Genomic DNA, 19,964 nt, shown 5'->3' on the forward strand with positions numbered 1-19,964 from the left:
CTCTGGCCAATTCCCTTTGTGACTTGGGCCACGCCCAGCACCGAAGTTGAGAGCTTAAAGGGGCGGGAGAACTACAACTCCCAGCAGGCCTTGCAACACGCCCCCGCCCCTCCGATTTTCCATTGGCCGGGGGGCGGGGCGAGGATCAGATGGGTGGTGACCAAGGGGCTGCGGCAGGGGTTTGTCCCCTCCTCGGCTTCCGTAGAGGAAGTCGCGCGGACCTGTATTTGGGGTTTCGGTGCCCCCCCTTCCCCTTCCCCGGGGCCCGGGGGTGACATTGCACCGCGCCCCTTACGGGGTCGCGACGCCACCCCACGCGGACTCTCTAGCGGGTGTGCTCCTCCCATTTGCCTCTCTCGGCCGGGCCTCCACCCCGCCCCCAGCTGACCAGCCATGGGGGCCGCCGTGTTTTTCGGGTGCACTTTCGTCGCTTTCGGCCCGGCCTTTGCGCTTTTCCTGATCACTGTGGCTGGGGACCCGCTTCGGGTCATCATCCTGGTCGCAGGGTGAGTAGGGATCGGGGAGACTCGGGAGGGCGCCCAGGGGAGAGATCGGGAAGGGGCTGGAGGAAGCGGGGTTAGCCCGGGAGCCGGAGTTGTGGGGAGACAAGTCGGAGGTGAAGATCGGAAAGGGTTGAGTCGGGGGTTTGGGCGATTTCCCCTTCCCGCAGTTGGTTTCCGCCTTCCAGGGATCGCACAGATTCCTTCTCTACTTCTTCCGGCGACGTCAGAGGAGGCCGAGGCCGAGGCTCGGGAGGGGCGGTGGGGACTTCGGGCGGCCCTACGGGAGGATCCAGGAATGGATACCTCGCCCTACTGTGCTCATACACCCCGACTCTCATTGGTCTGAAGGCTCTTGAATCCATTTCTACCCCATCCCCTGCGTCCGGAACCCTAGAGACTCCCTGGGTGGAAACACCTATCTTATCGGTTCCCTGTCTCCCTGACCATCCGGAAGTCTCACTTCCACTTTTCATGTTGCAGCTTTGGTTGGTTCCCTTCCTTGATTTCTATGGCTGCCTCTCCCCTTGCCTGTCTGATTGCCCCCGTTTTCCCTCAGGGCGTTTTTCTGGCTGGTCTCCCTGCTCATGGCGTCGGTGGTCTGGTTCATCTTGGTCCATGTGACCGACCAGTCAGATGCCCGGCTCCAGTATGGCCTCCTGATTTTTGGTGCTGCGGTCTCTGTCCTTCTGCAGGAGATGTTCCGCTTTGCCTACTACAAGCTGCTGAAGTAAGAAGAGGGGTGGTCAGGAGGGGAGAAGGGCAGAGGATGGCCCCATCAACAGCGGGGCAGCCCTGGGTGGTGGTGTGGAAGGAGAGCTCTAAGGGAGGATATTAGAGGGAAAGGAGCATCCTGCCTTCCCTCATGTGTCCCCACCCCGCCCCACCCACCCCATCCCAGGAAGGCAGATGAGGGGTTAGCATCGCTGAGTGAGGACGGAAGATCACCCATCTCCATCCGCCAGATGGCCTATGGTGAGCCGAGGGAGATGGGCCGGAGGAGGGCACTGGACACCTCCCTCTCTCAGGGAAGTCGCTAAACATCCACCTGTTCTCAGTGGCTCCTTGTTTTCCTTCATGTCTGACTTCCAAGGAGCGGTGGTCTGGAGGGAGAGTAGGTGTTGGGGGAGTGTGACTGGAAATGGGGAGGGATCACTGGTAATCAGGCCATGACGATCCCTGACATTGATGACGCCCTCCCTCCCCCCAGTTTCTGGTCTTTCTTTCGGTATCATCAGTGGTGTCTTCTCTGTTATCAATATTTTGGCTGATGCACTTGGGCCAGGTGTGGTTGGGATCCATGGAGATTCACCCTATTACTTCTTGACATCAGGTAAGACCCACTTTGTATCTTGACCTCATGCCCCATCCATCCTGGCCCTGACTTTATTGATCGGCCCTCCCGGGGAGACTTCTGTGGCCCCACCTCTCGGGAGGCTGGGAGAAGGTGAAGGATGTGTCCCCTCCCCCTCTCGCTCCCTGCAGCTTTCCTGACAGCAGCCATCATCCTGCTTCACACCTTCTGGGGAGTTGTGTTCTTTGATGCCTGTGAGAGGAGGCGGTACTGGACGTTGGGCCTGGTGGTGGGAAGTCACCTACTGACCTCAGGACTGGTAAGTCAGAGACAGGGGCCTAAGTCAGAAACACATTTGATGGTGGGCTGTCAGGAGGGGAACCTTATCTTCACTTCTGGGCAGTTTAAAACTTATCCTGGGAGAAGGCAGAAAAGTGAATCTTCAGCATCAATTAAGTAACCTTCTCCAGGATGCTCTGGGGAGGAGTTTGAATGGATGGGTCAAGCTGCAATGCAGATGGCCTGAGGGGAGCAGGAGCGCAGAAACCTCTGAGAAAGCTGAGAGTCAAAGTCTCTTTAACCACAAGATGTTGGTGCGGAAGGGAAGGCCGGGGGCATTTGAGTGAGCTATCTGGGAGAGGTTTGGGTCAAAGGCACAGAGAGCACATGGCAATTAGGCAGAGGGAGAATCTAACCTTTTTTCTACTCTCACTCCCATCCCCAGACATTCCTGAACCCCTGGTACGAGGCCAGCCTGCTGCCCATCTATGCAGTCACTGTTTCCATGGGGCTCTGGGCCTTTATTACAGCCGGAGGGTCCCTCCGAAGTATCCAGCGCAGTTTCTCGTGTAAGGACTGACTACCTGGACTGATCACCTGACAGATCCCACCTGTCTGCCCACTGCCCATGACCGAGCCCAGCCCCAGCCCCGGTCCGTGGTTCACCATTCTCTGTCTCCTTCTCGTCGGTCTGCCCCGCCACCTTCAGGGTCTTTCTGTGTCCATTGGTGACCTTTAGGCTTTCCCAGGAGCAGCCTGGGTTCGGCCAGTCCGTGACTGGTGGGTTTGAATCTGCATTTATCCCCACCCTCTGGGGACCCCTTTGTTATCCAGGACTTTCCATGTGTCAGTGATCTGCTTTCGCCCTGCCCCGGACTCACCTCCCTTCCCCTCTGCAGGCCGACGGCAGGAGGACAGTCAGGTGATGGTGTATTCTGCCCTGCGCATCCCACCCGAGGATTGAGGGAACCTTGGGGGGGAACCCCTGTGCCTGGGGTGCTCCCCTGTTCTCCTCGCTCTGTATCTCTCCATCTCCAGTTCTGGACAGTGCAGGTTGCCAAGAAAAGGGGCCTAGCTTAGCCATTGCCGTGAAGGTGAAAGGAATGGCGGCTCAAGGTTAGATGAGCTCTGAGTGTCCCAGGACCCCCTCCCCAGACTGGACTTCTTGGTCTTTTTCTCAGGTCTGAGGGGAACCATTTTTGGTGTGATAAAGACCCAAAACTGGCTTTTTCTCCCCCCCCCCCCTTTTTTTTTTTTTTGACAAGGAAAAGGGAGAAGGTATGTTGGACTTCTCCTAACCTCCTCACATTGCTCCTTATGGCTTGGGCTCCTATCTATGCCCCACGGTCCCGGGCCTTGGGGGGACAGGAAGGAAATGCATGTGTGGGAACTGGCATTACTGGAACTGATGTTTTCACCTCCTTGAGCACCAGCATCCCTCCTCTCCCCGAGGTGAAGTGGAGGGTGCTGGGCGCACTGGCCCCCTCCAGAGCCGCAGTGCCGCGGAGAAGCCAGCCTGCCATGACATCGCAGGGAGGAGGGGAGATTTTTTTCTAGTTTTTAATTGGGACTGTCTGGGGGTGGGGTGGGGAGGTTTTCTATAAACTGTATCATTTTCTGCCGAGGATGGCGCGTCCCATCCTTTTAATCAAGGTGACTGTGATTTTGACTAATAAAAAGGACTTTATAATTGTGGGGGAATGCGCCTTTTAAGGAAGGGGATGATGTCAGTTGAGGTTCCTGCCCGCTCACACCTCTCAGGCAACTTTCTTCCTAAGGTGGCACCTCTGATCCCCTCCCACCCTAGGTTTGGTGCAAGGACAGAAATGTGGGCTGCTGGTCCTATGTGTCAGAAACTTCGGGTTAAGCATTTTCTAGGGCCTCTCCGAGGGTTGGTGTAAAAGAAGTTACTCACACATGCTTCTTTTTCCCGATCCTCTGCCTACCTCTGCCACCCGAGGGATTAAGGAACTCTCTCACACTCAGGAGCCCCAAAGGTAAAGCCAGAGGTGGGTCAGAAACCTTAATTTTCAAATATATTGAGCAAAAATATAACCCCCACAACAGCAGCCCTTCTTCCTGAGGGGCTATCCTGCCCAGATCTAGGGAAAGAGCCATAAAGGGGGTGGCGGTGGGGGGACTGTGGGTCACATTCCCAACTTCTACAACCAAACACAGTTTGCCCTCTGCATTGTCAATGTACGGGTTGCCTCAGCTCCTGTATGTTTTGAGAGCCTGCCATTCTTTCTTGACTGAGGGCCAGTCCATGACTGTCTGGAGGAAGGAGGGGTTGGTATTTCTGGCCAGTCCCTATCCGCCATTCTAGAAGCTCCCTAACAGATCCTATTTGGGCTTCCGTGATGTTCGAGATGGAGTTTATTCCATGGTGGCTTGTACTGAGGTGAATCCCACACTCTTCTCGTGTCTCGACCTCTTCTTCCTGGAACGGGGAATGGTTCATGGACATGACTGGTGTCCTAAGAGAGACAGCTAAGTAGTGGTCGGCAAACTGCGGCTCTCGAGCCACATGCGGCTCTTTGGCCCCTTGAGTGTGGCTCTTCCATAAAATACCACGGCCTGGGCAAGTCTATTTGGAGGAAGTGGCGTTAGAAGAAGTTGAAAAAATTTGGCTCTCCAAAGAAATTTCAATCGTTGTACTGTTGATATTTGGCTCAGTTGACTAGTGAGTTTGCCGACCACTGACCTAGGAGAATGCTTTTCATTGGGAAAGAAGGGACTAGAGGAACGGGAAGTAGGGCCTCACCGAGTTCTCTTAGCGATGGAATAAATAACCAGCAGAAGGCAGGCGCTGCCAAACAAGATTCCCAGTCCTAGGCTCACCATTTCACCTGGGAGAGAGATGGAAGGTGTCAGCCTAAGACTGACCTAGACATCGAGCCCTTCCCCAGCCCTGTCCCCGATAACGGTGGGGGGGGCCTTACCTCTGGTATAGGAGGATTCGTCTGTAAGGGAAGGAAACGGGTCAGCGGGGCATCCGATCCCATCCCAGCTTGCCCCTGCACTTGGGGAAGTCACCTGGCCACTGAGGGTTGGGCAGTGGTTCCAAGTCCAAGTAAGTCCTGGAAACCCTCACCCTCTTAGCCATCCTTTCCTCCCAGGGGGCCCCTAGTTCCTGCCACGGAGAACCCCCGTTTCCCATCCCCTTCTCCGGGCTCTGTCAGTCACCTTGGTTGAAAGAAGCAAGGACTGTCCGCTGGTTGAGAGGCTGGGGGACTCGGTAGTTCTGTTCCAGAGGGTGAGAGGGCTCCTCCTCCGTAGAGAATAGCGTCTCCTGAAGCTTTTCCAGCTACAAGAGTGGGGTTCGAGGAGAGTCACAGGTGTGGGAGAGGGTCTGGGGTTACCGCTATGTCTTTGCTGCCTGATCTCCCCACCACTCACCTGCTCCTTTGAAATCTGGACCTTTTGACTGAAGACTGTCCAGAGCACACTCTGGGAGCAGGGGGGTGTGGTGAGCGAGCCGTTGTAGCGGAAATACTGGGCCAGCTCTTCAGGGAGCAGCTCTTTCACGCTGAAGGGAGGCACTGCGGTCGCCTGGCCTGGGGGAGAACGGACTGGGATCATCCCCGCACCCAGCTCCCCTTGGTAGGGCTCCCGGAAGCAGAATTCCTGCTGCTGCTTCGCTTCCTCATCTCCAGCCTCTTGGTATTTTTCTTCTTTTTTGGCAGTGGGAGTGGGGAGGGGGAGATTTCCCTGAAGTCTAATCTCACCTTGTCCTAAAATAGACCTTTAGGGCTCACCTTTATACCTGATTTCATGCAAGTGACTCAGAATGTGTTCATAAGCCGGATTCTCAGTCTCACCCACCTGGAAAGGGAGAGTGTGGCCTGAGTCCATGCTCGGAGTAAGACATTCGTTAGAAAATAAATGGTCAGAGGGGTTGCTGACTTGCCTTGGGAGGGAGACTAACAACAGACATGGGCAGAGTAGGACTGAGGGGTGCGGAGGGAGTGAAGAGACCTAGAAGGACGTGGGGGCCACTCACCTCAATGAGGATGCCCAGGACAGCCAGGCCCTCGGCGCTCTGAGCAGCCTCACCGAAGCTGTTGTAGGAATCCGAATCGTAATGCACAATGTGGAGCTGAGGGGAGAAGGAATCGCGTCATTTCACATTCCTCCACTCCCCCCTCCCGAAGGCTCTGACGCCAGCCGCCATCACCCCCACTTTCAGCAGGCCCCAAATCTCTCCCACAAGCGTTGGCATTATCCTCCACGTATGACTTTTCCAGTTTCCAGATCCTCCTTTTCCCGGGGCCCACCCTGCCCTCACCACGTGCTAGGCCAAGCCTCGCTCTCGGGTACCTCTGCCGCTGTGGCTTCGCTGTTGATCTGGTGCTCTGACCCCGTCAGGGATCCTTTCTGACCCCAGTGCAGGTGGAGCTGGACAGCTACGTATTTCCGGGGAAGGCCCTCCAGATACAGGGTAGGGGACAGAGAGAGCTGCACTGGGGAAGAGAGAGCGAGCTAGGGTTGATAGATAATGGGGACACTTCCCCACACCTGGGTTGCCACCAACTCTTGCGAGACTTGGCCCGCCTTCTCGGTCTTCCTTCACCAATAGCACCCAGTTCTTCCCATGGGCCCCTGCTCTTCCAGCACTTCTTTCTCGCTGAAGACCAAGGCGATGGAGTTACACTAATCCACCCAGGGAGCTTGAGCATAGACATTCAGTTCCCACTTTTGCTACGGGAGCCTCATCCCCATGCTCACATCTAGTTTATAGAAGAAGCCCCAGGATTTAGAAGTTATAGGAGAATGCTGCTCCCCCTGACGTAAGGTTGGGGTACAGCTTTCCCTTGCCGAGAGCCAGGGCTTTTTACCTGTGTGGCCATTATTGCGCAGCTCCAGAGGCTTGGTGCCAGGCTGGTCATATCCGCGGGGCTGCAGAGCGGGCAACTTGGAGTCAAAAGTCACACTGCTTGTCTGGATATCGATGGGGGACTGGGCAGTGCCTCCACACTCGGGGAAGGAGGCTGGCCAGTGGTCTTGACCATGTGGGCCTGGCGGAAGTTACCACAGATACCTGTTCTGCCCTCCCGCAATCAGCCCACCGGGCTACACATCTGTGTAGAGGTAGGACCGCTCATCCCCTCCCCCCCCCCCCAGGTGAGGACCCCAGTTGTGTTCAGCTGGTGAGGTAGGCCCTGCTGGACCGGATGCTTCCATTTCTTCCACCTGCCCCACGGCAGGGGTGACCCCCGGCTTTGCTGATAAATGGGGGTAGTGGGTTCTACTTACCTGCAGGCTGAGGACAAGAAAGCTCACAGAGGAAGAGGGGCTAGATAAAACCCTGCATACCCAGCCCGGGGGAGGGGAGGAGCAGGAAAGCTGGGGAAATGCAGGGTCCCGGAGAGGCAGGCTCTCCAGGGCTTTCCCTCATTTGCTTTTGCTCTCACCCTGGGCCTTGCATTGACTCTGGACGTCAGCTAAGGTATTAATCAGAAGTTCAAAGGAATTGAGTTCCACCTCCGTCAGGATCACAAACAATCCTGCCATTCAGTGCCTCACCCCTGACCTCAAGTTCTGTCCCAATTCCAGGGGCAGGTTGGGGGTGGAATCGATTAGGATAGAAAAAGAGGCAGGAGGTGAATGTGCAAATAAGCTCATAGTTCATTTTCCCTAGTCCCGTGGTCGGCAAACTATGGCTTGCGAGCCACATGTGGCTCTTTGGCCCCTTGAGTATGGCTCTTCCACAAAATACCACAGCCTGGGCAAGTCTATTTTGAAGAAGGGGTGTTAGAAGAAGTTGAAGTTTAAAAAATGTGGCTCTCCAAAGAAATTTCAATCGTCGTACTGTTGATATTTGGCTCTGCTGACTAATGGGTTTGCCGACCACTGCCCTAGCCACTATTCTTTCCACTCCAATTCCCTCATCCCACAAACTGAGGACATAACGGGCTCTTCTGCTGAGCCAGGAGGCGTGGGATTTGATGATTAGAACAAGGTCTAGGAGTCACATATCCCAAACCTAGGACACAGGGCGATGGGGAAGGGAAGAAGCTAGGGCGGAAAGCTAAAGGGTGCCATACGACATAACTCTTCCTGCCAGGTGAAGAGGTCCCAGTGTGAAAGGAGAGGTCAGTGTAGGTAGGCCTTGGAGTCAGCTCTCACCCTCATATGTCCAGTGATCATCTGCAAGGCAGAGGAATTTGAGTTACCGCCTGGGGCAGGGCCCTCGGGGAGTCTGTACCCTCCACCTCCCTCTCTGCTTGTGCGCACTCTCCTCCCTCCGCTCCAGCACTTCCCAAAGGAAGCCCTGAAACTGGACACCTCAGTGGAAAGGTCGGAGAGGTCGGGGGCCTATTTAAAATCGCCAGCCAGGCTGTGCCTGTGCCTGCTGCGGAAAGGGGGAGGAGAAATGAAAAGAGATAAAGGCCGGAGACTAAAATTAACCTGGACCCAAACGCGCAGTCCACCCAACCCTCACTTTCTCCAGCCTGTGCCAAGCCAATCGAACACCGAGAACATCCGGGGTGAGAAGGGGGTGTGGGCAGGGGGTCTGGAGGAGAGAGATGAACAGGGAGGGGAGAGGAGTTCAGAGTAGGGGACAGTGATACTGAGGGGAGAAGGGCGATTATTCCTTTGCCCCGAAGCACTGCTCTGAGCTGGAAGCGAACATTTAACTTCGTCCCCTGGTCCCAGTAACTCGAAAGGAAACGTCCCCCGTCCCCCGGAGCCTCTGCTCCCCGGATTCCCAGATGGCTAGGGGAGGCGGGAGGCAGGCCAGAGTCCACTCCACATGCAGGGTGGTGGGTGGGCACAGGCAGCCCGGCTGGCAGGCACAGGATGAAAGTGAAGCATTGTGTGCGGAAAAGAGAGCTGCCAGCTGGGTCACATGCCAGGCTCCCGTGCAGTCCGTCCGGGGCCGACAGGCAGGGGGTCTGCTGGTGCACCCCTCACCTCACCCAGGGCCCAACTGCTTCAGGGGAACAGCCAGCCCTTCTGCATTATTCAAATTGCTAGAAACTTGGGAGAAAAACCCTCAATTCCTTCCTTTCTCTCTCTCATTCCCTTAAATTCCTCAGACTTCTAAGATATCCTTGATCTCAGGCTTGGGTTCTTCCGCTGGCCCATCCCTTGGTTCAGACAACAGTGAAAAGCCGCCCACCTAGCGGCTAGAGGAGCCTCCATTCACCCGCTCAGTGGGGCATCCTAACAACTCGAACCCTGGCTCTGGGCAGGGGGGGCCTGGCCCTTCCCCGCCACCGAATCCTCCGCACACTCATTTCACATGGCTTCCAGGGGGCTGCCCCCATTCTCTTCTTCTCAGATGCCTCAGCTGCTCTTCTTTTGGCTCCCACCGCCCTCTCTGTCCCACTGTGCTCTGTAGACAACCCCCTTCACCGCGCTCTTCCAGCGGCTCTTAATCCACACCTGCTGGGTGCTGGGCACTGCGGGAGCGCGGGAAACACAAAAATGAGGGGTGGGGTGCTGGGGACGCCCCCCGAAGCACCTCAGCCTGTCCTCTGAAAGGCCTTTGGCAACTGTAAAGGGCCCAACCGTGTTGAATATTATTGCTGCTTCCTTCTAGGGAAAAACTGGGAAACCAGTCATTCCGTAGACTCAAAGGGACCCTGGGCCGCGGCGTGCATAGTCCGGCATCGGGGTGTGAGTGTACCCCGGTATACTCAGTATACATACCCCTCCCTGACATCAGTTTTTCATTTTCTCACTCCAGGGCCCTCTGACCCCCTAATTGGAGGAGTTAGTAGATGACACAGGCCAGGAGGGCTGCCTGGGACTAGGGCAGTGGGGGGAAGAGCTCTGGAGAGAATCTGTAGGTTCCAGAATGTGTTTCCATATCCTGGGCCCCCCTCCTCCCCACCACCCCAGCTTCCCCCATCCTCACTAACAGCAGGGCTGGACAGGCGAAGGGAAGAGAAGGAAAGTGATCCTCTCCCACCCCTCACTTTCCCCCTAATCACTGAGACTGTTTTTCTGGCCCCCAGGCTCCCTTCACCACTCTCCTCCCGCCAAGCCTGGGTAAGGACCCCAGCACCGACCCCGACACTCAGGTGTACCTACCCCCGAGGGCAGCCAGGATCCAGGTCACCTGCAGCAGGAGCGTGAGGAGCATGGTGGTATCCTCGGAAGGAGCACAAGGTACTGGGAGTTTGGAGGCTGGAGGACCAGATGGGAGAGAGGGAGGGAGAGAGAGAGTCCTGAAGGTGAATGGATTCCTTCGCTGTCTCTGTCTCTGAGCTTCCAGGGTGGTTGGAGCTCAGGAGGCCACTGTTGGTTTCGAGGTCCCCAGGACAAATCCCGCTGCCTTCCCTCCGGGCCCTCTCTCTTTTATCTCCCTCTGCAGTCTTCACTCCACTTGCTGGCCAGCGACTTCACAATTGCCTTCTGCTTTTAAGGTGGCTCTGGATGGGCATAGGTAGGGAGCTGGGCTGCCTGGGTTGCCGGCCAACAGCTCCTTAAATAGCCGATTAGGCATGCAGGATGGCCCCGCTCGGAGCCGGAGCCCGCTGAGTGCACCCTGGGTGCTCCCTGGGTTCCGCCGGAGACCTGGCCCCGGCTCAGGAGCCCAGCTGGGTGAGCTCTCCCCTCCTCCCTTCACACAGACACTGTTCGGATGGTGTCCCCTGGAGGGGGAGCGGGAGGGGGCAGGGCAGGAGGGCTTCAGGGTCCAATCCAGCCCACTCAGGGGGACACCGGGTTCTCATTCCCCGGCTGGCTGCACCGAGGAGCAGCTCCCTGGGTGGTGTGGGGCAGATGGGGGAGGAATTTGAACTGCGCTGGGCTAGGAAGAGTCCAGAGTCAGAGACAGGTAGCCAGCCGGGAGGAGCTGGGAGACTGGGGGTAGGAAGTCAAGGACTAAAACCCGAGTTGTGGGGAATAAAGAAGAGAAGCGAGGCGAAGAGAACTTGTCCCGAGTGCCTGTCACCACCCCCTTCCCACGGTGAGGCTGGCTCCACGTGCCTGGGTGGCCTGGGTGGGGGCTGGGGGTTTTGTTTGCTGGATAAAGCCCATTTGTATGCCCAGCGGGGGAGGGGCCCGGGCAGCACCATGGGGAGACAGCGGCTCCAACTGCCAGGCCCGGGCACCTCCCTCCCCAGGGAGGCCAGATCTGGGGCAGGCTTTTGTCCCTGAAAGGACACTAACCCTGGCAGGGCGGCCAGGCCAGGAGGGAGACGGGGAGACCTTAGTTAGGACAATCCCTACCATCACCAAAAAAGGCGGGCTCCAGAGAAAGGGAGGGAGGGAGCGCAGAGAGACCATGTGATCCAGCTGGGAGAGGGGCCGGGGTCTTCCCTCCGGCCGACAAAGGGCCGAGCGGGACACGTGGGGCCCGGGAAACCTGCCTCCGGGCGAAACCTGCCACCGGCGCTGGGCGCGGGGCTGTGTCAGGAATGTGGGCTGCTGCTTGCTCCCCCACGGGACTGGAAATCCCGGTCGGAATGTACACCCGAAGTCCTTCGTTAGAGAACGGGAAACCCTCAGATCCTTTATACCAGACGCTGCAGTCTCTTCCTCCCTCTTCCCCTTCCTCAGTCACCAGCCAGGCGGATGCTCCCCCGGAGCTCCCTCTGCCCTCCCTCCTGCTCCTCTAAGCAGAACAAACAGCCCAGACAAAGGGAGCGGAAGCTGAATGAGGGAGCGGGATGGAAGCCGAACAGAGTGAAGCTGCGCAGGATCAGCAGCACCTGCAGAGGCAGCAGCCCCCAGGCTTTCTGGATGGATCTGCAAAGCCAAGCCATTCTGCAGATGTCACTTCCTTTCTAATTCTCTCATCAGCCTCCATATGGTTTTTCCCTGACAGGACAGTTGTTGTTGTTGTTGGTAATCCTCACCCAAGGATATATTTTTCTATTGATTTTTTTTTTTAGAGGACGTGGAAGGGAGTGAGGGAGAAAGAGAGAGAAGCATTGATGTGAGAGAGATATATGATTGGTTGCCTCCCACATGCTCCCCAGCTGGTCTGGGCTCAAACCTGCAACGCTGGTACATGCCCTTCACAGAGAGTTGAATCCTCAACCCCTTGTGCATGGGCTGATGCTCTATCCATTGAGCAACACCAGCCAAGACACTTACAGGAAAGTTTTGTTTTGAGGTTCCCATAAAGTCCACACATCTCATCTGAGAAGAATGGATGGTAAAGTGTCCATTAGACTTCCTGGGAATGAGGATGGGTATCACAGAGGACCAAGAGGGGAAAAAGAAAAGAAAAAATCGGAGCCCTGGCTCGTGTTGGCCTGTGCACCGAAGGGTCTCGGATCCCATTCCCAGTCAAGGGCAGGTACTTGAGTTCAGATTCACTCTCTGCCCCCTGGTCGGGTCGTGTGTGCGAGGCTACCAGTAGATGTGTCTCTCTCACATTGATGTTTCTCTCTTCCTCCCTTCCCTCCCTCCGTCCTTTCCACTCTCTCTGAAAAGCAATGGAAAAAAATATTCTCTGGTGAGGATTAACGAAAATAAAATAAAGCAAAGAAAGCAGAGGCGTCTTTTGCTTGGCACTGAAGAAGGGGCCTGATCAGAATGACCTCAGAGTTCCCGGGGAGCGCCTGGGGCTGTGGTTCCACCTCCGGAGGCAGAGAGCGTGTCTTGCCAGGCGCCACCTCCTGGTTGTCTGCGAATTTTTTTAAAAAAACTTTAATTTTTAGAATTTTAATTTAAAATGTTTTGTGAGTGATTCCTCTGGGAAGCGTTTCACTGCCGGTGGGCTTTGGGCTTTTGTCTGCACAGTTGAGCACTGTTTCACAAAAAAAAGCCTTCGCCCCAGCTCAGCATTTTCCCACTTCCGTGTGAGCAGCTCAGCGAGGCCCTCATGCTTCCCAACAGGACAAAGGGCCTGGCTTCCGGAAGAGAGCAGCCGTCTCGGAGACTTGTCTTTATTTTGATCTTTGGCTCCCATGTGGATATTTCTGATTCACCAGGCTGCTTTGGGATAGATGGCAAGAGAAGCCTTATATGTTTAAGAAAAAAAGCCTCGCCCTAACCGGCTTGGCTCAGTGGATCGAGCATCCCAGGTTCGATTCCGGTCAAGGGCAACCTTGGTTGTGAGCACATCCCCAGTAGGGGGTGTGCATGGATGCTTCTCCCTCATCAGTGTTTCTAACTCTCCCTCTCCCTTCTTCTCTGTAAAAAAATCAATAAAATACCCTGTTTCCCCGAAAATAAGACAGTGTCTTATATTAATTTTTGCTCCCAAAGATGCACTAGGTCTTATATTCAGGGGATGTCTCATTTTTCCATGAAGAAGAATACGGTACACATTTATTGTTAAATGAAAATAAAGGAAATTTATTACCTGTATACGGTACGGTAGTACAGTAGTTGTCAACACAAACCAGACAAACTGTGAATCCTACAGTATCAAGAATTTACTCATTTATTCATCTTCTGGAACATCATCATAACAATCCAATTCCTGAATTTCCTGGTGAATTTCTTGTGACTCCATTTCTTTCAGAATCAGTGGACCAAATCTCTCATGTTTAGCAATAGCATTCTGAGAGAGAGCCTGGGGGGGGGGGGCTTATTTTCGGGGGGATGCCTTATATTTCACTCAGAAGGAAACCTGTAAGTGGGTCTTATTTTCGGAGGATGTCTTATTTTCGGGGAAACACGGCATGTTAAAGAAAAGAAAAAAAGCCATCCCACTCCCACCCCACCCTCACCCTCACCCCCTTAGGTGCCACTCAGACTCCGACACCTTTGTCTTCATTCCACTTTTCCCTTTCTAGCCCTTGGCTTACACCGGGTTTGGCTGAAAAACCAAGGCACTCCGCTGCCTCTGGCGCCATCTGCTGACCTTTCAAAAGTAGTGACATGTGAACAGGTCAGAATCAAAGGCATCCAATGTGTCGAGTTTTTGGTTTGATTTTCCTTCAAAGGCCCTTTTAAAAAAAAAGGGATATTTAAACTTACTAAATATCCCAACTAGTCTAAAACACCTTACAGGAACCCACCAGGTTCTCTGAGCGTGTATGAAGAGTATGTGAGAGTTCAGAGAGGAAGGGAGACAGATCAAAAGGAACTTCCTCAGGCAGTATTAATTTCTGAGCACAGAGAATCAATGCGGAGACAGAATTGGGTAGCATCTGATTTCCTAAAATGCAAGCAACTGTGTTCCGTCAAGTAATACAGATCCAGAAATGGTCCAACTTGATAGATAATCACATTTATTATCACACCCTTGTCTTCTAACCCATTGGTACTGAAGCCCCTTAGGTGAACACAAAAGTTTCCAAGAATTAAAGTAATTTGGGGGAGGGGTGGGTCACGTTCTCAGTTTCCCAGTTCTCATGCAGGACAGATACAGTATAAGAATCTTTTTAAAAAAATAAATCTTTATTGTTCATTTTATTACAAATGTTCCTCATTTTTCCCCCCTCTCCATTGCTCCCCTCCACCAGGTTCCCATCCCACCCTCTGCCCTTTCCCCATCCTCCATTGTCCTCATCCATAGGTGCACAGTTTATGTTCAGTCTCTTCCCACACTCCCCTCTCCCCTTTTCCCTGAGAACCATCAGTCCACTACCCTTCCATACCTCTGATTCTATTATATTCACCAGTTAATATTGTTCATCATGTTTTTTACTTCCCTTGGTTTTTACAATAGATTCACTTGTTGATAGTTATGTATTTTTTGTTCATAATTTTTATCTTTATTTTCTTTCTCTTCCGAAAGAACCCCCTTCAGCAATTCATATAATTCTGGTTTGGTGGTGATGAACTCCTTTAGCTTTTTTTTTTTATTATTTGTGAAGCTCTTTATCTGGCCTTTGATTCTGAGTGATAACTTTGCTGGATAGATTATCTTTGGCTGTAGGTTCTTGTTACATCACCTTGAATATTTCTTGCCATTCCCGTCTGGCCTGCATTGTTTCTGTTGAGAAATCAGCTGACAATCGTATGGGTGCGCCTTTATAGGTAACTACCTGCTTTTCTCTTGCTGCTTTTAATATTCTCTCTTTGTCTTTTGCTCTTGGAATTTTAATTATGATGTGTCTTGGTGTGGTCCTCTTTGGATTCCTTTTGTTTGGGGTTCTGTGCACTTCCTGGACTTGAAAGTCTATTTCTTTCACCAGGTGGGGGAAGTTTTCTGTCACTATTTCTTTCAATATGTTTTCGGTATCTTGCTCTCTGTCTGGGACGCCCATAGTTCTGATGTTGGTTTGCTTGAAGTTGTCCCAGAGGTTTCTTACACTAACTTCAACTTTGTGGATTCTCTTGTCTTCTTGCTTCTGCGGAGGAGTGTCCTCTGGCTCTTTGTGTTCCAAATCTTTGACATGATTCTTGCAATCTTCCATTCTGTTTTTAGGACTTTGTATAATATTTTTTATTTCAGAGAATGTAAACTTTATTTCTAGTTGATCCTTTATTATTTCTAGTTGATCCCTTTTCTTTTTTTTTCTTTTAAAAAAATATATTTTATTGATTTTGTACAGAGAGGAAGGGAGAGAGATAGTTAGAAACATTGATGAGAGAGAGTCATCGATCAGCTGCCTCCTGCACACCCCCTACTGGGGATATGCCCGCAACCAAGGTACATGCCCTTGACCGGAATTGAACCTGGGACCCTTCAGTCCCCAAGCTGACGCTCTATCCACTGAGCCAAACCGGTTTCGGCTAGTTGATCCCTTTTCATATCTTCATAGGTCTTGTTTATTTTATCAGCCTTTTCTAGGAGATTCTTGAAAAACCTTATAAGTGTGGTTTTGAACTCTATATCCAGTCGCTTTTTGTCCTCCATTTCTTTCGTTTGTGATCTGTTTCCTTGTCTCAGCATTTTCGCTACTTCCCTGAGTTGGTAGGGTGGGAGGATCAGCTGTGTCTATGCCAGGAGACAGCCTTATTCGACTAGACTTGGAAAACTGCAAGAGCCTCTGTGCTCAGCTTGGATGGGGCGGAGTTTCAGGGTGGAGCCTACAGCCTTGGCTTCCGGTTAGCCCCGCCCTATGAGGTTCCTGAGTCTCAGTGTCCCTCAGTGTCATTTGGTACTCACTGCAAGCACCTCTGGGAGAAAGGTGCCCTAGAGTTTCGTCCGCTACCAGACAGTCTAGTCTCTCCCCCAACGAGCCCGCAGCTGGGGTTCAGTGCAGTTGGAAGTGGGGTTAAGAGCAGTCCAGAGCTTTTTTTTCCTTCCCACTAGGGCAATCTAGCAGCTCAGTCAACAGTCTATCCTCTGCGCGCAATGTGCGCGACTCCTGGGTTCTGCCTTTCGCCACTCCCCTGAGCTTCCGCCTTACAGCTCAGATTCCCTCTGTATGAGCCTGGGACCCCAAGGTCTCGCCCAGAACTGGGGTTCAGTGCTATCGGAATTGGGGTTCAGTCCGGAGCTTTTATCTCCTTCCCACTAGGGAACGCCAGCCAGGCACTCAGCCGCCCCTCCTTTCCGGCTCTGTCCTGGCCCCACGCGCGCACCGTGTCTCTGTACCTTAGGCTTTTACAGCTCCTCTGATTTTCCTTCTGGTTATCTCTTTCCTTCTAGTTGTAGAATTTCCAGTCAGTCAACTTCCCTGTAGTTCTGAATAATGTCCACTTTATATTTTAGTTGTATTTTTTGAAATTGTTGTGTGAGGCTGCAGTTAGGCGTTTACCTATGCCACCATCTTGGTTTCTCCCCCAGTATAAGAATCTTGGAGAGAGAGGACACGTAAGAATTTGTGGTCTGAAATGTTGCAAATTTATTTATTTATTTATTTATTTATTTTTTTAACAGAGGTCAGCTTTTATTGACTGTGTTACAAAAAGAGCCAGTTTAGTCAAAAAGACCAAAGCCCATGTCATCATCAGACTCCTCAGATTCTTCTTTCTTTGCTTCCACTTTCTTCTCAGCTGGGGCAGCAGCAGTGGAGGCGGCAGGACCTCCTGCCGGTGCAGCACTAGCTGCAGGGGCAGGTCCACCAGCCCCTACATTGCAGAGGAGACTCCCAATGTTGACATTGGCCAGAGCCTTTGCAAACAAGCCTGGCCAGAAATGCTCACCATGTACACCAGCTGCTTTACTGAGGGCATTGATCTTATCCTCCGTCACTGTCACTTCATCGTCCTCGTGCAGGACGAGGGCCGAGTAGATGCAGGCGAGCTCCGACACGGAGGCCATGGCGAGGGTGGGTGCTGGGCGAGCGCTGCCGGGAACGGTGCTAGTCGCGGGATGAAGTGAGGGCCTCACCCCAACTCGGCCTTAGCTTCCTCGGAAGAACCGAGCACCTTACCGGCAGCTGGGGAAAGGGCTGAAATGGTGCAACTTTAATTAAAAAGGAGTAATTTTGCTGAGACCGGTTTGGCTCAATGGATAGAGCATCGGCTTAGGGACTGGGGGGGTCCCGGGTTCGATTCCGGTCAAGGGCATGTACTTTGGTTGCGGGCATATCCCCAGTAGGGGGTGTGCAAGAGGCAGCTGATCGATGACTCTCTCTCATCGATGTTTCTAACTCTCTATCTCTCTCCCTTCCTCTCTGTACAAAATCAATAAAATATATTTAAAAAAAAAAAAAAAAAAGGAGTAATTTTGTGTCATGCATTGATTCTATGCCCAGAACACTGCCTGGTACATAAATATTTGCTGAGTGAATGAATGAATCTAGTCATGGGACATTAATTTACCTTTTTTTTCCTTCTTTTTTTACCTTTGGTATTTCGCAGAATTTTAGACCAGAAGGATCCTCAGGAATCATTCCAACTTCCTTATTTACCTTGTAAAGGCTGAGTTTTGAGGGATTTAGGGATTTTCCTGTGGTTTGTCACATAGCTGCTAAGCTGAACCAGAGCAAGGACGTAGGTCCCACTGAACTTTCTCCTGTACCACTGCTTCTCAGAGGACAGTGTGCATCAGAATCATATGGAAAGCTTAGTAAAGTACATATTTCTGCCCTAACCGGTTTGGCTCAGCGGATGGAGGGATCCCAGGTTTGATTCTGATCAAGGGCATGTACCTTGGTTGTGGGCACCTCCCAGTGGGGAGTGTGCAGAAGGCAGCTGGTCGATGTTTCTCTCTCATTGGTGTTTCTGGCTCTCTATCCTTCTCCCTTCCTCTCTGTAAAAAATCAATGAAATATATATATTTTAAAAGTACACATTACTGGGCCTCTCCCTTTCACAGTTTCTGGTTCCATAGTTTGGGGTATGTCCAGAAATTTGCATTTCTGACAGGTTTCAGTGTGATGCTGAGGCTGCTGGTCAGAGGCACCAAACAAGAGTGAATGCCCTGCACCAACTGGAGAAGCAGAGGCAGTAGGGGAGTTGCATTCTTTGTGGGGTTCCAGCCATCTGGAATTGTTCTTTAAAGCCACTTTTGTAGGGTTTAGCAACAATACCTTCGTTAGTTATAAAAATGTATGGAATGCTTCTAGGCGCTAGGCATCATGCCAGACCCTAAAAATAAAAAATTAGTAAGATGTAATCTCTGCCCTTAAGAACTTCTTAGGGGCCCTAGCTGGTTTGGCTCAGTGGATAGATCATTGACCTGCCGACTAAAGGGTCCCGAGTTTGATTCTGGTCAAGGGCACATGCCTGGGTTGTGAGCTTGATCCCCAGTAGGGAGCATGCAAGAGGCAACCAATCAATGATTCTCTCTCATTGATGTTTCTCTGTCTCTCTGCCTCTCTCTCTCTCTCTCTCTCTCTCTCTCTCTCTCTCTCTCTCTCCCCCTCTCCCTTACTCTCTGAAATCAATAAAAAAATATTTTTTAAAAAGAACTTCTTAGGGGATGCAGATACCTTACCCAATTCCTGGAATACAATGGTGACAAGTTCTAATTAGTGACAGAGCCAAGTGTTTATGGGAACCAAGGCGGATGGACAATGAGCAGTGAGAGTTTCATTATCTAATGTCAACACTCTTTCCACAGGATGGGAGCATCACCAGGTTCTATAGGTACATGTGAGGTCATAAAAATTGCTACTCCAAGGAAGGCAGAAACATGCTTCACTGTCTCTGAGTGTGACACCATGATAGGTTAGACCAAGGCAGGATTCCCTTAATATGGCTAATAAACTGCCCCCTTTGCAAGGAGGAAGAAAGAGGGTATCATGGTGCCCTAGAATTGTGATTATTGGTTCCATCTGCTTCGGTGGCCACCTCATTCTGCTCCCTTTTCTTCTTCTCTTCCATTCATCTCACTCAAATAATGACTGTGTACCAACCCAAGCAAAAAGACAAACACTTCTAGCACTTCCTTTTTGTAGAGGGCCCTTGGGAATGCACATGGATGACCTGTAATTATCATCAGCTGAACTCGAGGTGTAGGCAGAGCCACTCCCCGGGAACAGGTTTCCCCAAAATGTTGGTTATCAGTACCGGTTATCAGTACCGATTTCTTATCTTTATCCATGTGCGTGGAATGAGGAATGAATAGGACCTTGATTTACCCAGGTCCTGATATGCTAAATCCCAGGAATGAGGATATGCTAAATCCCAGGCACACCCAAAACTCCTTTGATTCTAAGCTTTTCAGGGAAACCTCTCGTTGCTTTTGGAAATAAATAAATGTGCTGTGTTGTCTGTGGTGGGTGTTGACTGTCTCTCCATCAGAGTGACAGCCCCCCAATCCGGGTCCCTGCTTGATGAATCTATTTCTGCCTCTTGGTCTCTTTTTTCCTTTAATTTCTTTTTTTAAAAATATTTTTATTGATTTTTTTTTTTTTTTTTTTTTTTTTTTTTTTTTTTTTATAGAGAGGAAGGGAGAGAGATAGAGAGAAACATCGATCAGCTGCCTTCTACACAACCCCCACTGGAACCTGGGTCGCAGGCTCCTCCCGGGTCCAGGACCCTGGTCTGGGATTTTTGCAGGAGGCAGCCAATCAATGATTCTCTCTCATCACTGATGTTTCTATCTCTCTTTCCCTCTCCCTTCCTCTCTGAAATCAATGAAGATTAAAAACAAATGTTCAGATTCATTCCTTTTTTTAAAAAAAAATAAA

General features: G+C 52.0%; 3 protein-coding genes across 3 annotated transcripts; 1 reads left to right on the plus strand and 2 right to left on the minus strand.

The window, feature by feature from the left end:
- Window positions 1-152: 152 nt before the first annotated feature.
- On the plus strand, window positions 153-3,331 carry APH1A (aph-1 homolog A, gamma-secretase subunit). The gene is made up of 7 exons (XM_084866649.1): window positions 153-506; window positions 1,060-1,230; window positions 1,402-1,475; window positions 1,711-1,833; window positions 1,986-2,113; window positions 2,519-2,642; window positions 2,973-3,331. The coding sequence occupies exons 1-7, from the start codon at window positions 394-396 to the stop codon at window positions 3,035-3,037; spliced, it is 798 nt and encodes a 265-aa protein (XP_084722775.1). The 5' UTR covers window positions 153-393; the 3' UTR covers window positions 3,038-3,331.
- CA14 (carbonic anhydrase 14) lies at window positions 3,310-15,453 on the minus strand. The gene is made up of 11 exons (XM_084866648.1): window positions 10,117-15,453; window positions 8,203-8,223; window positions 6,912-7,091; window positions 6,394-6,536; window positions 6,077-6,172; window positions 5,832-5,898; window positions 5,473-5,630; window positions 5,260-5,380; window positions 5,016-5,036; window positions 4,838-4,922; window positions 3,310-4,513 (listed from the first exon to the last, which is right to left on the minus strand). Exons 1-11 carry the CDS (start codon window positions 10,166-10,168, stop codon window positions 4,450-4,452), a joined length of 1,008 nt encoding a protein of 335 aa, XP_084722774.1. The 5' UTR covers window positions 10,169-15,453; the 3' UTR covers window positions 3,310-4,449.
- Window positions 15,454-16,726: 1,273 nt separating this feature from the next.
- On the minus strand, window positions 16,727-17,492 carry LOC311613152 (large ribosomal subunit protein P1-like). The gene has a single exon (XM_084866653.1). The coding sequence runs from the start codon at window positions 17,144-17,146 to the stop codon at window positions 16,802-16,804; it is 345 nt and encodes a 114-aa protein (XP_084722779.1). The 5' UTR covers window positions 17,147-17,492; the 3' UTR covers window positions 16,727-16,801.
- Between the last annotated feature and the right edge of the window lie 2,472 nt (window positions 17,493-19,964).

This window comes from Pipistrellus hanaki, assembly GCF_964339955.1.
Source record: "Pipistrellus hanaki genome assembly, chromosome: 18".
Classification (NCBI taxonomy): Eukaryota; Metazoa; Chordata; class Mammalia; order Chiroptera; family Vespertilionidae; genus Pipistrellus; species Pipistrellus hanaki.